This window comes from Heteronotia binoei, chromosome 9, assembly GCF_032191835.1.
Source record: "Heteronotia binoei isolate CCM8104 ecotype False Entrance Well chromosome 9, APGP_CSIRO_Hbin_v1, whole genome shotgun sequence".
Classification (NCBI taxonomy): Eukaryota; Metazoa; Chordata; class Lepidosauria; order Squamata; family Gekkonidae; genus Heteronotia; species Heteronotia binoei.
Genome location: NC_083231.1, coordinates 108,779,277 through 108,797,095, shown reverse-complemented (window position 1 = coordinate 108,797,095; position 17,819 = coordinate 108,779,277). Strand labels below are relative to the sequence as shown.

Genomic DNA, 17,819 nt, shown 5'->3' with positions numbered 1-17,819 from the left:
ATGGTTTTCGTGCATTTAATAGGACGTTTCTCACTCCCTCAGGGAATTCAGAGAAAGTATCCTCCAAGCTGTCAAGCGGAGTCTGTCCGGGTCGTGATGAAGAACCCTGCCGTTCTGTTGTGAGAGGAGATTCTTGGCCCGGGGGAAGTGATGGTAAGTATTGTCCGATAGGAAAAGGAGCGTTGTGAACCATGGTTGGCGAGGCCACCACGGTGTGATTAGAATACAATTTGTATTGTCCAGTTGAATTTTCTGTATTGATCGTGTTATCAGTGGAAACGGTGGGAAGAGGAAATGTAATGGACCTGTCCATCTCTGAATGAAGGCATCCCCTGCAGATTGTGGTGAGGGCGGACCTCTCATAAAGAAGAGAGCACATTGTGCATTGTCTGGTGCAGCAAACACATCTATTGATGGTGTTCCGAATTTCTGGAACACTGGTAGGAGGTATTGCCTGTGGAGTGACCACTCGTGGTCGTTGATGAGGTACCTGCTCAATGTGTCCGCTTGTGTGTTCTGGGCACCGGGGAGATGTACTGCAGTGAGATGGATCTGATGCGCGATACTCCAGTGCCAGGGGTGCATTGCTCGCTTGCAAAGACGGGTAGATGCAGTCCCTCCTTGCCTGTTTATATAGAACACAGTCGCCACGTTGTCGGACGCTATTTGAACGTGACGGCCGTGAAGAGTTGGCAGGAATGATTTCAGAGCTCTGTGGACGGCTAAGAGCTCCAGGCAGTTGATATGGAGCGACTGTTCGTATGGCGTCCATTGCCCCTGGACTGAGAGGGTGTTTAGATGGGCTCCCCAGCCCCACCTTGATGCATCTGTTGTGACTACCGCTGACGGGCTTGGTCTTAAGAATGGCATGCCTGTCAGCAAATGATTTCGAACTGTCCACCATCCTAGAGAGGGAAGGATGTTGTTTGGGACAGTTAGGAGGGTTTGTTGAGATTGGTGTTGGGGACGATATGCACGAACAAACCAGATTTGTAGGGGCCTCATACGGAGTCTTGCATGTGGTAGAACCGCCGTTGTCGCTGCCATGAGTCCTAACATGCGTTGAATGGTGAAAGCTGTCTGTTTTGGCTGTTGCATTATTTCTGTGGCTAGTGTGTGAATAGAGGCTATTCTGTCTGTTGGGAGGTACGCCCTGTGGTCCGTGGTGCAGAGGCGAGCCCCTATGAATTGAATGTCCTGTGAGGGGATTAAATTCGATTTTTGCTGGTTGACTTGGAGACCCAGGTCTGCTAAGAGTGCAAGGGTTATAGCAATGTCTTTTTCCAGTTGTGGCCTTGAAGGCCCCACAAGGAGCCAATCGTCTATGTATGGGTAAGTTGCAATTCCGCGCTGTCTGAGGTATGCAGCGACCACCGCCATACACTTTGTAAAAGTCCTGGGTGCTGTGGAGAGTCCGAACGGAAGCGCTCGAAACTGATAATGTCTGTTTCCCACGGCAAATCTCAGGAACTTTCTGTGGCCTTGATGGATTGTTAGGTGAAAATAGGCATCCTGTAAGTCTACCAGCGCCATCCAAGCATTTTGAGGGATTAGGGGCAAAATGGATTGGAGGGTGACCATCCTGAATTTTCTGTGGTGGATGAACTTGTTGAGAGCCCTGAGGTCCAAGATCGGGCGCTGACTTCCATCCCTCTTGGGGACTAGAAAGTACCGGGAGTAGAAGCCTGTCCGATGGTACTGATCTGGGACAGGTTCTATGGCCGCCTTGGCCATAAGAGTGATAATCTCTTCTTGGAGGGGAGGGGATGGAGGGGTTGCAACAAAGTGGTGTCTTGCAGGGGGAGAATGAAACTCTATTGAATAACCTCTTAAAATGATATTCAGGACCCATTTGTCTGTGGTAATTAACTTCCAGTTCTCGTAGAACGGTAGGAGTCTGGAAGTGTTGTGAGGTGGCAGAGGTGGAGAGTCAAAGAGACTGCTTGGATGCAGTTGCAGTCTTTTTAGGTTGTTGTGGTCTTTGCTGCCGCTGGTTAAAAGGTTGCTTAGATGGTGGAGCCTTACGCTTCCAGTATTCCGATTGTCGAGGGGACCTGGAGCGTTTGAATGGCATTGGCTTCCATGGTCTGGCTTTGTAGCCCTGCTGTTGCTGTTGGGTCACACCAAGTCTTTTTGCCCGTTTGCGGCTGTCGTCGACTGTGGTGAGTATGTCGTCTGTCGTGGCATTAAAAAGGCCTTGGCCGTCGAAAGGGAGATCTTCGATTTTGAATTTAATGTCGGGTTGTAGGGAAGAGGAGCGAAGCCAGGCGTGCCTTCTCAAGGCAATGGAGGCAGCCATCGCCTTGGAGGTGCATCCCACGGAGTGACGAATGGTATTTATCTGTTGTTTGGAGACTCTATTGAGCTCCTGTAATAATGTGCATGCCTGTTTTTGAGCAGGTTCTGGTAGAGCCGAGACAAGCGTGCCCAGTTGGGAGGACAGATTGTGGGAGTAAGCAGCAAAATATGCCAAATAATTGTTGATTTTGGCGTTTGCTGTGGAGATGGAATACATCTTCCTTCCCAGTGTGTCCAATTTCCTGCCCTCCTTCTCCGGGGGTACAGGATGACGAGTCTGCTTCGATTTGGAGGAAGAGTGGACTATCATCGAGTTCGGAGCCGGGTGACTGAAAAGAAACTTCGACTCCGTAGCTTGGATCTTGTATAGGGATTCGATGCGCTTTGACGTGGGAGGAATAGATGCCGGCTTGTCCCAGGCTTCTTTAATGGCATCTAGATGCACCGGAAGCATTGGCAGAAAGGAACCAGCAGGTAGGTCCGAATGGACCAAATCGTGAACTACATCCGTGACCTTGGGCGCGTCCGATGTCAGCTTTACATTAAGAGCAGAAGCCATGTTTGCGACCAAGTCCAGATATGTTTTGGCTCCGTCGGATGGTGACAAATCTGCAGGCTTTGCAATATCTGAAGCTGGGGATCCAGGAGAGGACATCGATTGCATCGAGTCCGATGACGCGTCGGATTCGACATCGGAGTTGTCAGGTTCGGGTGCTTGCGGGTCCGGTCTGGTTGGACTCGTGTTCTTAGGTTTAGAGGTCGAAGTGGAAGGAGTCGGAGATGGCTGTTTCGTTGGCTGCTTACTCCGTTGGACGGGAGTTGCTTCCTTGGATTGGTTCCTGTGGTGATCTGCACGGTACCGAGAGTGGTGGTAACCGCAGCATTGATGGGAATCCATTGATGGAGACCTCGAGGTGTAGTAGCGTCTTCTCGGGGACATGGATGGAGACCGAGATCTCGGGTTGTAGCGATAGCGGTCCCTCCCCCTGCTAGGGGATCTCTCCGGGAAACGTGTATGATGGTACCGATGTCTCTCGATGCTCGGAGATCTGGCTGGGAATCGATGAGTATCAAAGTAGCGATGAGCATCGTGTCTATATTGGATGGGATTCGACATATCGCGGAACGATCTGGGGTTGATGTGTTGTTGAGTCCACTGCAGCGGGTCTCGGATCTTCTCCAGCGAAGGGTCTGGTATGGATCCTTGCAAAGAAGGGGATCGGGACGGAACCGGGATAACTTCCTCCGTCTGCTGATGCGGTGAGTCCGTAAGCGGAGTGGCCGCTTCCTGGGTATCGGATCCGGGTGTGGACGGATCACAATGTCTGTCAGACTCGTGTTGTTCCGAAGGTTTGTTCGGAGCGGTAGGTTTTTTCGAGTCCTTCGGGTCGGTAGATTTTTTCGGTTCCTTCGGGTCGGTAGGTTTTCTCGAATCCTTCGGGCCCTTCGGATTGGAGTGCTTGTGTTTCTTGGTGTGCTTCCCAGTTTTCAATTTAATAGGCGCGACCGATTGTTGTGACGTCTTCGCGCCGTCGCCGGTTTTCGCGGCATCGCCGGGCTTATGCTTGCTGGGAACAGTGGCCACTGAAGCTGCCGACCTTGCGCCGTCCCCTTGGGGAGACAGAAGGGGAGGCGACTTACTTGTAGTAGAGGATTGCGACATTTCAGGGTGAAGCACAGACTCCATAAGATGACTTCGCAGTCTAGCGGCCCTGTTTTTCCGCGCCTGTTTGCCGAATTGAAGGCAATGCGCACAGGCGTCTACTTTATGGGCTTCTCCCAGGCAAAATAAACAAAGTGAATGTCCGTCCGATGTAGGGATTTTTGCCCTACAACGCGAACACCTTTTAAAGGTTATTCTACTATCCCTTCCTTCCATACGCCCGGGGGGGTAGGGGGGGTAGGGGAAGGGAGGTCTGAGGTAAAAGCAGGAAAGATATTTTTTTCTTTTTTTTCTTTTTTTTTTTTTTAAGAGTAATGAAGAGTATAAGAATATAAGGAGGAAAATGGAATAAAAGAGAGGAAACGACGAAGAAGCGAAGGCTAGGATCTGAGGTAAAAGAGGAGCGCAACGAGGTAAGACTATCCCGGGCGACGGTTGGAAAGAAACTGGCTGGGTGGGGCGCCTCCCTCCCGTTCCAGGCATGCGCAGTGGATGCCTGCTCCCCAGGACGGAAGGGAGTGCGCGCCAAAAATAACGCCTAGGCTAGCTTTTAAAATCTCCGAGGTAGGGTTCGTCCTGACAGGAAAACCCATGTGTGGGACTGCACAGAGACCACGAAGAAGATCTCTGGCTTTCTTTCCTTCACCAAGAGACCGTGCAGGGGAGGAGCCTCAGCCAATAGAAGGAAGAGAGGCTTGGCTTAGTAGCTCTGCTGTGTGACTGAGAAAGTGTGGCAAAGCAGGCTATCCCTTCTTTTTTTTTTTAGAAATAAATTAATATTTATTGACAAACAAAGACATAACAATAACAACAACAAAAAACCAGTAATATACACATAAAACATATTAACATCAATATCAACATAAACATTTAACATCTAATGGAGCGCCTGAGCTAAAAAAAAAACAAACCCCAAAAACTATCAATACTTTCTTAGCATTTCAAAAACCTAATTTTTTGGCCCATAAATACATTGGGTTCCAGGTCTCTTCACACTCCTCCACCTTTCCTCCTTTCAATCTACACGTTAACATATCCATTTCAGCTGTTTCCAATAATTTAGACAAAAATTCATTTCTGTTCGGTATTTGCGGCTTCTTCCAGTATTTAGCATACAATATCCTTGCTATTGTAATAACATGGAGTAACAACCTTTTCATTTTTTTTGGTAATGAGATTTTACAAATATTTAAAAGATATAATTCTGGTACATGAGGAATTTTCACTTTCAGCATCTTTTGGCACCAGAGAGATATTTGTACCCAGTACTTTTTTGCAAAATCGCATTTCCACCACATGTGGTATAGCGATCCTTTTACTTTTGTGCATTTCCAACACTTATCTGAGCTATTTGGGAAGGCTTTTGAGAGCTTTTCTGGGGTATAATACCAACGGTAGGCCATTTTATATAGATTCTCTTTTAGTAAGGTAGATTTAGACAATTTAAGATTTTCTCTCCAAATTTCCCCCCAGTTATCTAAGTCAATTGTGTAGCCAAATTCTTGTAACCATTTAATCCAACTTTCCTTTACATTTTCATCTTGCATCCTCAATTCCAATAGCCAATTATAACATCTGGAAATCAGTTTTCGGTCCGACTCTAATACAATGCTATCGAATTCATTCATTTTTTGGGGGAAACCTAACCCTCTATCCGACTTATATCTTGACTTAACTTGTGTTCTGAGCCACCAGTCCATTCTAGAGATTTGATCGGTATTCAATTCCTGTTTGGCATCTAATAAGCTTTCGTAAGTATAGTCTTCTTCCCACTTAAAAAGGTTTGGTTGAACTGACGCTTCAACCGGAGAGAGCCATTTAGGAGTATATCTGTATATTTGATTTTTAATCTCCGACCAAATCTTGTATAAGGACTTCCTTATTTCATGTCTAAGAAATTTACTTCTTTTTGTTGGGCAGTCATACCAAATGTATGAATGCCACCCTCTAGTCAAGTCGGCCCCTTCCAATGTTAAGAGTCTTTTATTTCTTAATAGCAGCCAGTCTTTAACCCAAGTCAGTACACATGCTTTATGGTAGGATTGCCAGTCTGGTAAGGCAAACCCCCCCCCCCCTTTCTTTACTGTCTTGAAGGACTTTTAATTTAATTCTCGGCTTTTTATTTTGCCAAATGAATCTTGCCACTATCTTATTCAATTGTTTAAAAAAAGGTTTTGGTAACATGATCGGCAACATTTGAAACAAAAATAAGACTCTTGGAAGAACGTTCATTTTAACTGATGCTACTTTCCCCAGAAGGGAAATCTGTAGATCACACCACCGTTCTAAATCAATTTTAATCTCTTTTAAGGTTTTATCATAATTATCCCTTACAAGAGTTTTCAAGTCCGATGTTAGGTTTATACCTAAATATCCCTTCTTCACCTTCCTCTCTAAGGGAGGAGCCTCAGCCAATGGAGAAAATAGATGCTTTGCTCTGTAGTTCCTATGTGATTGAGCAAGCCTGGCAAAGCAAGCTGTGATGCAGAAGAAAGCAAGAGAGAGGGCGAAGGAAGCAGATGACAGCCAGTTACTTGTGGGCCTGACAGGAGCCTTCTGGGGGCTTGATTTGGCCCTCGGGCTTCACATTTGACACCCCTGTGTTAAACCTTTTGCCACCTCTTGAGACAAGTAATTTTTAAAATCTACTTGTAGAAAACCGAGCTGGAAGGGAAGCCAAGGGTCATCTAGTCCACCCCTCTACACAATGCAGGAAATTCACAGCTACTCCCCCAGTGACCCCTGCTCACCCGAGATTTCCAATTCTGCCCAATGGGACTTCTTCCCATTGGCTACCTCCTCAGCTGACATGATGGTATAAATTCTGCGAGGATCTGGAGGATCATATTTTTCCTTTGGCATCCCTGTTAGTCTGAAAGATAAACCACATGATTAGTACAACACAAATTTCTCATCACAAAATGGGCCGCTGCAAGTTAGGACTCTCAGGTAGTCCCACTAGATTCAGCAAGCTACAGACCTACATTTAACCTTGCCAGCTACAAGACGGATCTCAAGATGAGTCAAAAGAGGTGATACACAAAAGAGCGATGCTTGATTCTGAAGTGGCAAAAAGAGTTGAGGGTGGAAGTGTCAAATATACTCCCCCAACACCCATGCCTTACATCAGGGCATTTTTTTTGTAGAAAAAGTCCAGCAAGAACTTATTTACATATTAGGCCACACCTGCTGACATCATCGGAAGTGACGCCACCTGCTCAGTAGGTTGCTTTCCGCATACTGACACAGAACAGGCCAACGCCATCAGCTGCATTTCATGGATGTGTGTTTTCACACAGCCAAATGAGAGACCTTGTTCCAGCCTCCACCCCGCAGCCAGAGAGAGAGAGCCACATGTGTGGAGTGGCAGCGGCAGGTCCACCTTCTCCTGGGAGGGGGCACTCATGAGCACTCTACGTCTCTCCCTCTTTGCAAGCCCATTGGAGGCTGCAGGCGGCAAAGAGGACAGAGTGCGTGATCTGGGAGTGTGTGGCTGCTTAGTGCCTTCCCTCTGGGGGTTCCCAAGACCCCCGCTGGCTCCGGTACCTATTGTACCATAGAGTTTTCCCTCCCAAATCGTTAGAGCATCTGGGAAACCCATAGTTTTCCTGGACACGCCTAGAGCGGCCAGTGAGCAACGTTGCTGGCGTGATGATGTCACTACTGGGTGATGTCATAGTGCTGGCAACATCGGGGGTGGTTCCCCCTCGGGCCGGTGGGTTGGGAACCTCCAGGGCGGGAGAACCCATGCCCGGCCCAGGGTCTTGGCAGCCTTACTTCCCTCTGCCACAGACTTTTTTTTGAACCAGAGCCCTGGACAAGCCAGCTGGAACTGCGTTTCTGCTCAAAAAAAGCCCTGCTTATACCTCCAGGTAGTTTTCCTCCCCAAGTGTTGATCCCTTCAGCTAAGCTTCAAAAAGAGAAGCCAAATCTTGGCTTGGTGAAAAACATTTAAGAGAAGGATTTGCCAGGAAACAGGCACCAGACAGGGGAAGGGTTTAGTGGCAACAACTCGCACACCTCTCTTTTGCCATCAAAAAATGACATGCTCGACTTCCTCTTTCTGTAGGATTCCCACGCTATCATCTAGCGTGGACTTGAATCGAGCAAGCGGAGCAAGGATCAGACCAAACAAACCAAAATAGCAGCTGCCCAACAAGTAAAACTATCTTTTGTTCATCTATCTTGGTTTTTAAAAGATTAAGAGTCTCATATAGAGACATTCAGGCAAATGCAAACGATTCAGGGATGTTTACGAGTTAAAGACAAGGGAGAACAAAGAGCCTAGTTCAGGGGTGGCCAAACTTGCTTAACGTAAGAGCCACACGGAACAAACGTCAAGATGTTTGAGAGCCGCAAGACGGGAAGGAAGGAAAGCAAATAAATGGGGAGGAAAGGAGAGGTAGAAGGAAAGCAACTTTAAATGCATTCTCCAAGCCGCTGGCTGGCTTGGCTTGAAGAAACTATTAAAGAGAGACATGCCTTTTCCAAGCCAGCCAACGGGATGGTGGGAGCTTTGAGAGGCACACAATATCTATGAAATATCACATGTGGCTCCCAAGTCTCACTTTGGCCTAGTTAATCAAGACAGATTTCAGAAAGTAGTCTGATTTCTCCTGCTACAATTTAAGTAATAGGATTATAACGTGTAATATCTATGGCTGTGATCCTATGAACGAGTTTTGCACACACCAGAGAGTGTGCTTCGTCTTGCACTGGCATTTCTATTTGCACAAGGGCTCGCTTACCAAAGAAAAGCGCTAGTGCACAAGGGATTGTGCACAGCAGCAGAGAACCTCTAGTGTGCACAGAACACGTTCACAGAATCCAAGCCAAATCTCCAAAATGGGTCATATGAAATTTACTGTATGGGCAAAAGTGATTTATTCAAGCAGCCCACTACAATACCTGAGTATGGTTACAATTCTATGGCCATTTATTTGACATTGCCTTTTCCCCCTACTGAGAAATATATTCTTCCAGGGGAGTTTCTGAAACGTTGTTCTAGAGATTGTAAAGGGTTCCGAACAAACCATGATGAAAGATACAGCTAATTTTTTAAGCACACACAGCCATAAATTAAAAAAGAGGCACTAAAACCTTTAAATACAATCATGAGATTGTTTGCCAGCCTTATAATTATACTAGCAGATGGGGGTTGCTTTTCTTTAGAACACTGATAAAATCTTAAAAACAGGAAAGTTCTAGTTTTCAAGCTCCCTCACACAACCCCACCCCCTTCCCAGAGGCACTGTGAAGCCCTACACACAAAAGCATAAATAAATCATTCTTCCTAGGGGATTTTGAGATCAAACGTATAATGTGCACTTCCCATATTGGCCAGCATGCTAACTTTCTAAAGCAAGAGCTTTTGAAACAAGAATGTTTAACAGGAATTCCTTCAAAGACCTCATTACTCAGTAGTCCAGTATTATCTCGATGTTTTGCACTTTTTCGAACTCTAACCCAGTGGAAGGGAATGGTGTGGTGTGCAGGTATACAAAGGCAGCTCTACTAATTGGGCAAAACATGGTCGAATTCCAATACTCTGTTAAAAAGTACAACCTTGCAGCCTGACTCTCTATGACGGAACTTCACAGCTCCTAGCACATCTCCCATACTGCATCTTGTTTAATGCACACCTGTTCACTCAGAAGTAAGGCCCTCTGATCTCAACACAACTTATTTCAAACCTGCCCTCCCTCCATGCTGTATGGTAGCATAAGCAAACGGACAACAACTGCTGCAGTACAGCAGCGACCTAAACTCAGACCTTCTTAGTTGGGCCTCAACTCCTGAGGCTACAAGACTGGGAGGGAGGTGGCATTTATTTCATATGCACATTGACCAATGTTCCCTCTAAGCTGCAGGGTCTTGTGGGGAAAAATTCTACATTGTGAACTACTGGGGTTAAAGTTGTGAGCTGCTGCATAAATTAGTGTGTTCTGGGGTCGTCCTTCCTGAGCTAGGACAAAAATGTGTGAGCTGGAAGCTAAAAATCTAACTCAGCTTAGAGGGAACGCTGACTTGGATGGCCCAGGCTGTAGCCTGATCTTGGTAGCTAAGCAGGGTTGGCCCTGGTTAGTCCTTAGATGGGAGACTACCAGGGTCAGGGTTACAACAACTCAAGAGACAGGCAACGACAAACCACCTCTGAACATCTCTTGCCTGCTATAAGTGGGCCGCAACTTGATTACACTTTCCACCACACACATGCACAATTTGAATAGAAAACGGCCAGTTCGAACTGTGATGTCTTCTGTGAAAAGAAGTCAACAGAGATAGTTGTACATGCTTCAGAGCAAGAGAGCTGTACAGGCAGGGTTGTAGCCAGGATTTTAAAAGTTTTTTGGGGGGCTTTTTAAAAAGTTTGGGGGGCACCCTTTCCCATCCACTGCAGAGCTTGCTGCTTCTGCGAAGCCTTTTGGGGTAGGGGTAAAAGCTGGAGGCTCTGAACGTGGCCAAGTGCAAACAGCCAACCCTAAAACTTAAGGAGTCAAGAAGGGTTGCACCTTTCTTGCAAGCAGGGGAGAGAGAGGGTTTCCTTCCACCTCCCTTTCCCCCACCCTGACACTTTGCAGCCAGCAGCTCCCCCCTCCCCGGTCCATTCTGCATGGCTTCCTCCACCTCCCTCCTCTCCGCCTGCTGCTTTTGCTGCTGCAGTGCCCTGTGCTCTGCTCTCCCAGCTCTTTCTGCTGATGATGATACTTCACTGGCTCAGCCGTGGCAAAAAGAAAAAAGCAGCCCCTCCCTGTGGCTACAGCCATAAGAACATAACAGAAGCCATACTGGATCAGGCCAATGGCCCATCCAATCCAACACTCTGTGTCACACGGTGGCAAAAAAACAAAACACCTAGTGCCATCAGGAGGCCCACCAGTGGGGCTATAAGCCCTCCCACTGTGCCCCCCCCAAGCACCAAGAATACAGAGCATCACTGCCGCAGAGAGTTCCAACAATACACTGCGGCTAATAGCCACTGATGGATCTCTGCTCCATACGCTTATCCAATCTCCTCTTGAAGCTGGCTATGCTTGTAGCCGCCACCACCTCCTGTGGCAGTGAATTCCACGTGTTAATCACCCTTTGGGTGAAGAAGGACTTCCTTTTATCAGTTCTAACCTGACTGTGTACAGGCCATTTATTGTATTACCATCCGCTATGGATGCTATTTTAGTGGACTGGCGATTCTTCTATATTAAAAAGTGAACTTTTTAAAGTAAATTTAACATTCCTCCTTTCCACTGACCAAAGCTGTTAGTCCTATTTCAAAATATGTGCATGTTACAATATTCCTAATCAAAAGCTTCCGGGAGCTAAATAATTTGTAATACGATTTGGTTAAAACAAGTTCATGACATACACTGGCACCCAATCCATCAACAGTTTGACCTTTGTATTTCGCAAAGACAAAACTATCCTCAAGGCCAGAGACTTCCAAGAACAACCTTGAAACCAGAGTTACCCAAACAATTACATTCCAGTATTTATTTATCCAAAGCATTATTGTGTCCAGGATCGGACGCAACAGTTCTCCCCAAATAGCTACTATCTTTCTGAACACATTTCAAAGGGAAACTGGATTCTTGTGCCTTTAATTGGAGAACAGGAAATTTCCACAAGGACAGCTTAGAGAATGTTGCAATCCAAAGCAGGAAGAGGTTATGCTTGCAGAAATCGCCCATCCTTGCTCGCAAAACTACTTTTTAGATACGGCCTGAACCAAATCTCACATCTGTGTTTCACCCGTACCTCTCATCTGACTTTCTATGAGCAGCATGCAAAGAACAAAGGCAGGAACAGTGGATGGTATCCTAGATTTTCGTATAGGGTAAGTGGTATATGAATTCAGAAATAAAAATAGACAAGTGATTTCACAGAGTTCCTACATGAACTTGCATAAAAGCTGTCCTATATAGACACAGATCAGTGCCTCATCTAGTTCAGTACTGTTGTCTTTGGCCAGCTCTCCAGAATCTCAGGGCCAGGGGTTGTTTTGAAGAAAAATAGGTGATGGAGCTCATTAGCATATGCTGCCCCCCCCAGCCAAAAGCAACCCAATGCAAGAAAGGAGAGCCCTGGGTGAGCGAGGTCTACTTGGGCTGGCTAGAGATCCAACCAGCCCAAGCAGGCCTCGCTTACCTGGGGCTCTCCTTGGCTGCCCCCCTCCAGTCAAAAGGCCAAGAAGCCACCCACTGCCCAAAATCACATAAGAAGTGGAGAAAGGGTGGTATGGGCTTCTCCAGGGGTTAATGAGGGCTGCTTGGGGTGTGGCAAGACTGGTGGCTGGGTAGCTGTTCTCCTAATCCAGGGACTGCTATGCAGCTCCACCTACTATTCAATGGACAAGGTAAGTAGGTGGGGAGGAAGAGGGGGGCATCAGAAGGGTTCAGGAGCTGTGCTCCTGTGAACTCCAGCTGAATTCAAGGCCTGCTCGGGGCAAAGGTCTTTCTGAAACAGCGGAACAGTGGGAACCGTGGCAGCAGCATTGCTGAATGCTCCCCTGCCCCCGACTCAGGCTACAGGCCTGGTTTTTCAGATAATCTGTTACCTGGTCCTTTAGCTAGGATGTTATTTATTTATTTATTTTTCGTATTTATATCCTGCTCTCTCTGCTAAAGCAGGCTCAGGGCGGTTAGTGACTGAATCCAGCACCTGCATTCAAAGCAGGTATTCTACTAACTGAGCTGAATATAGGCAGGTTGTCTCCAGGCCAAAAGCACTAGGTTTCATCTTGTTACTCTACTTGGCTAATGTTGAGGCTGTCCTATGAAGCAAAAGCTCTCAGAAGAATCTCTTGTGCTGAACGTAGGGTTCTTGCCCTGAAGAAAGGCATAGCTGTTCAATGAACACAGTGACAGGATCCAACAACCCTTTGGGTTTCTAAAAAATTATTTTCTTACTTCGTTTATAGCCTGTCTTTCTCCCCGAGACTCAGGGAGGACTACAAAATTTAGAAACAATGCAATGAAGACAGCAAAAGCATACAACAAACATTAATAATGCTTCTTTTCTTTGGTATTTTTGTATTTTTTGTGTGTGCGTGTATACACCTGGAAGTCACGACAACCTTTGGTAGCTAGTGGATATTCGGGGAGGTAGCTGAATAAAGGCTGCCCCTGCTTCCTGGTATTCCAAGCTGATCTCTCATCCAAGTACTTGCCAGAGTCGATCCTGCTTAACTTCCCAGATCTGACAAGATCAGGCTTGCCTGGGCTATCCAGGTGAGGGCATTAACAGTGCTTCTTGTTACTTTCAATTCAAGTTCAGGTGCTTTTGACTTTTAAATATATTTTATACTAGCCATCTTGAAGTGGAGTCAAATGGCATGGGATATTTAAAACAAAAAAACCTGACTGTTGCAAACAAACCAGACCTCTATCAGCCACTCAAATTAAATTTCTGTTAAGGTAGATCTGCACAAAGCAATCAATTTAATTATTATATTAATGGTTTCAGCCTTTTCAGCTGTGTGTGTGGGGAGGGGGGGGAATATACAAACCCAGAAGAGGTAGAATATGAAAGTGACTGCGCATCAGCCTGCAAATCAATGGCAATCTAGTTGGCTGCCCAGTAAAACACTAAGCAGGGGTCTCCAACCCCTGGGCCGTGGACCAGTATTGGTCCATGGCCTGTTAGCAACCGGGCCACTGAGTGAGGCAGAGACACCACCCCACCCCTTTTGCCCGCCCGTATCCCAGGCAGATGAAAGAGGCACAAAAGAGGCAGCGCAGCCTCACTCCAAAGTACCATCTCTTTCATTTGTCCAGGTCCCAGGTGGGCGGAAAGGATAGCGCGGCAGTGACTTCTGCCTACCCCTCATTTGAAGACCCCCATGGGAGGCAAGGATGGGCATCAAAAAACCCCAGCACACACACCCCGGTCCATGGAAAAATTGTCTTCCACAAAACCGGTCCCTGGTGTCAAAAAGGCTGGGGGCCATTGAGAGAGCCAGTTTGGTGTAGTGGTTAAGTGTGCAGACTATCTGGGAGAACCGGGTTTGATTCCCCACTCCTCCACTGGCACCTGTTGGCATGACCTTGGGTCAGCCATAGCTCTGGCAGAGGTTGTCCTTGAAAGGGCAGCTGCTGTGAGAGCCCTCTCTGTTGTATCTGTTGTGGGGGAGGAAGGGAAAGGAGATTGTGAGCTGTGTCCTTGAAAGGGCAGCTGCTGTGAGAGTCCTCTCAGCCCCACCCACCTCACAGGGTGTCTGTTGTGGGGGAGGAAGATAAAGGAGATTGTGAGCCGCTCTGAGACGCTTGAGTGGAGGGCGGAATATAAATCCAATGTCTTCTTCTAAAGCAGGGGTGGCCAACGGTAGCTCTCCAGATGTTTTTTGCCTACAACTCCCATCAGGCTGATGGGAGTTGTAGGCAAAAAAATCTGGAGAGCTACCGTCGGCCACCCCTGCACTAGAGAATCCAAAGATTGTGCCTAGAGAAGAACATGTAGATAGAAACCAGCTCCAGGGCCATCATTCCCAATTTAGATACATCCATATGGCTGCTTCCCCAAGAAAAAGGTACCATTTTTCGTGAATCAACTGCCACTTCCTCAGGTGCTGAAGTATTGGGCAGTGACTCACAAAAGTTCATACCCCGCTCCACATTTTGATAGTCTTTAAGGCACTACTAGACTCTTGCTTCCCCCCCCCCCCCCACTACTGCAGACAGACTAACATGGCTACCCATCTTGATCTATTTACATAAAGGTTTGTATACAATGCCATGTTTGCCTAACAGGCCCAGCTGAGATTTACGCTGGCAGAAACTCCATTCCAGAAGTCAACAGTGAAAGTTATTTTGAGGTGGCTAACCAGCGTCAACACCTGCTGAATATAACTGCTATAGCACAAACAACAAGGCACATGAAAGAAATTAGAGGTGTGGTTTGCGATGGCATGGAAAGGAAAACAGGCAGTTATCTTAGGCTTAGTGTTTTGGCCTGTTCAGACAGTCAGACCGGGGTAGTGGCAAACTGCCTTGCCTGCTATCCAGTCATTTGACTTACCTCTGCCTGTACAAGCAGAGCCCTGTGCATTTAAGCCCTTTCTGAACCACAAAGGGGAGGCAAATACAATGGGCTCCAGATATGCAGGTCCCATGCAAGCACTAAGTCAGGTGCAAGCAGGGACAGGTACAATCTTCACCACCACCACCCACACACTGGGCACATAGTTTGAACAACTGCCACAGGGAGACACTTGCTGAAGGCATTTTTCTTTCCCTCCCACTATGCTAATACTCTTCCCTTTGGATGTCTTGTCAAGTTACAAAGCTTAAACTTTCCACCTGCAATCTGCAGCAAAAGCTAAAAGGTAACTTCTTGGGAAAGAATGCTAACCATTTAGATCATTCGTTCAGGATAGAAATGCCGTTTTCCAGTGAGTGAGAGTCAGAAGTTACTGTGAACATGATATATGCTAGTTCATTAGCCTCCTAACCACCAAACCTGACTCAGCACCCAGCTTGACAAAAGGGGTTTTTGGTACAGGGACATTAGATTTTATTATAGGATGTTGTGCAGGTATACAAAGTAAAGGACTGTGTGTTTGTTGCTGTTCAGTCACACAGTAGAGTCTGACTCTTTGTGACCCCATGGACAAAGTCACGCCAGGCCCTCCTGTCTTCCACCATCCTCCGAAGTTTGCTCAAATTCGTGTTTGTTACATCAGTAACGCTGTCCAGTCATCTCATCTTTTGCCGTCCCCTTCTTCTTTTGCCTTCTGTCTTTCCCAGCATCAGGATCTCCTCCAGGGAGTGCTCCCTTCTCATTTGGTGGCCAAAGTGTTTGAGCTTCAGCATCTAACCTTCTGGGGAACAGTCATGGTTGATTTCCCTTAGGACTGACTGATTTGATCTTCTTGCAGTCCAAAGGACTCTCAAGATTCTTCTCCAGCGCCACAGCTCAAAAGCATCTATTCTTCTGTGCTCAGCCTTCCTTATGGACTGTGTGTACAGGCCAGCTATTCCAGCTTTCTACCAGGATCCTCTAAGTCTAGACTATAGGTGGGCAACATACAGAACAGAGTGCAAATCATAGCATGTTTTATGGCCTGCCAACCCACTGCCCACCTACACAGGAAGGTGACAAGTTTTTGGATCGTCACCCACAAAATCACACAGGTGTCTTTGACAGATGTTCAACAGTGATTTGCTAGAGCTATATTGATTACTAGCTGCTGCAAACAGAATGCTGTTCCATGAGGAAAAGGAAACTTCACTGTTGGCCAACCTGTGGCACACAGGTATCACAAATATCAAGGTTTATGGATTGCTTAGACAAGAGCAGAAGGCCTGGATATTTATTTGGTTGGTTATCTACAATCCGCCTCTCACTGAGGCTGAAAGCAGATTACACAGTGTAAGTCAAATACAATCAAACAGGATGGGAAATCCAATGAACCTGGAGTTTCTGGGTCAGCCTTAAGGGCAGCCCTACGTAGAGCATTTCACGTTAGTCTAGTCTGGAGGTGACCGTTGTGTGGAGCACTGTGGCTAGTCTTGGCAGGACAAGAGCCAATTGTCTAGTCTGGTGTAGATGGAAAGAAGAAGATTGCTGATGTATACCTCGCTCTTCTCTCTGAATCAGAGTCTCAGAGCGGCTTACAACAGATACCATGTGAGGTGGGTGGGGCTGAGAGGGCTCTCACAGCAGCTGCCCTTTCAAGGACAACCTCTGCCAGAGCTATGGCTAACCCAAGGCCATTCCAGCAGGTGCAAGTGGAGGAGGGGGGAAACAAACCCGGTTCTCCCAGATAAGAGTGTACACTTAACCACTACACCAAACTGGCTCTTGAAGTGGAACATAATGCCTTGAACATTAGACTGAAATTGCAAATTCAAACACTAAACTTCAGAGAATTCTACAAATAAGAGAGTGTACTTTTAATAAAGAACGCTTAACATCTACATGCCTTAAGTATTTTTATTTGATTTCTCTCAGAAGACAAAATGTTACTCAGTATGATTCATCTTGAGTCCCAGTGAGAAAGGTAGACCATAAGTTACATAAACACCCTTACAATTATGCACACAGAAAATTAAAAGCACTGGCCACGCTGTGCGAATGGTCTTTTTCAAATGATCCTTGACCTCTGAATCTGCACAGGTACAGTTGTGTGTGGGGCTCCTATATGATTGGGCCACCCAGTGGCCGTGACCTAGATAGCCCAGGGTAACCTGACCTCATCAGATATCAGAAGCTAAGCAAGGTTAGTATTCAGGTGAGAGACCAGAAAGGAAGTTCAGGGCCTTTATGCAGCAATGCAACAATGGCAAACCACTTCTGTTTGGCTCTTGCCTTGAAAACTCTATGGGGTGCCCATAAGGAGGTTGTAACAGTGTAGATGTCTGGGGAAGGCAATGGCAAACCACCCCGTTAAAAGTCTGCCATGAAAACGTCATGATGCAACATCACCCCAGAGTCGTGCTTGGTGCTACACAGGGGACTACCTTTACCGTTTTAACAGCCAAAAATTAAAATAAATCCAATGGTGGCTGTCAGGTGGGCCTGGGTGAACAAAGTCACGAAGCACAGCTAACACAGTCCCCAGCTTCCACCTGGAAAGTGTTCAAGCATCATCTTTAGCAATGGCCATTTTGCTTGACCCTAAGGCTTTTTTGGTAGAAAAGGCCTAACATTTGCATATTAGGCCACCTCCCTGATGCCACCATTGTTTCGCACAGGGCTTTTTTTGTAGAAAAAGCCCAGCAGGAACTTATTTGTACATTAGGCCACATCCCTGATGCCACCACTGTTTCGCACAGGGCTTTTTTGTAGAAAAAGCAGGAACTCATTTACATATTAGACTACATCCTCTGAACCAAGCCAGCTGGAACTGAGTTCATGTGCATTC

The 17,819-nt window shown here is 46.7% G+C and overlaps 1 protein-coding gene across 3 annotated transcripts in view; it reads right to left on the bottom strand.

The window, feature by feature from the left end:
• CNOT6L (CCR4-NOT transcription complex subunit 6 like) overlaps positions 1 to 17,819 on the bottom strand; it is a 67,728-nt gene that overhangs the window by 31,991 nt on the left and 17,918 nt on the right. For 2 of the 3 annotated variants that reach the window (XM_060247152.1, XM_060247151.1), the window contains exon 1: positions 6,712 to 6,835. Coding sequence is in view for 1 of the 3 variants with exons in the window: in XM_060247150.1 (XP_060103133.1) it covers positions 6,712 to 6,823 (112 nt within the window). In the remaining 2 variants the exon portion in view is untranslated. Of the gene's footprint in view, positions 1 to 6,711; positions 6,836 to 17,819 lie in introns of those variants that run through there. The other variant, XM_060247150.1, reaches the window with a different exon arrangement.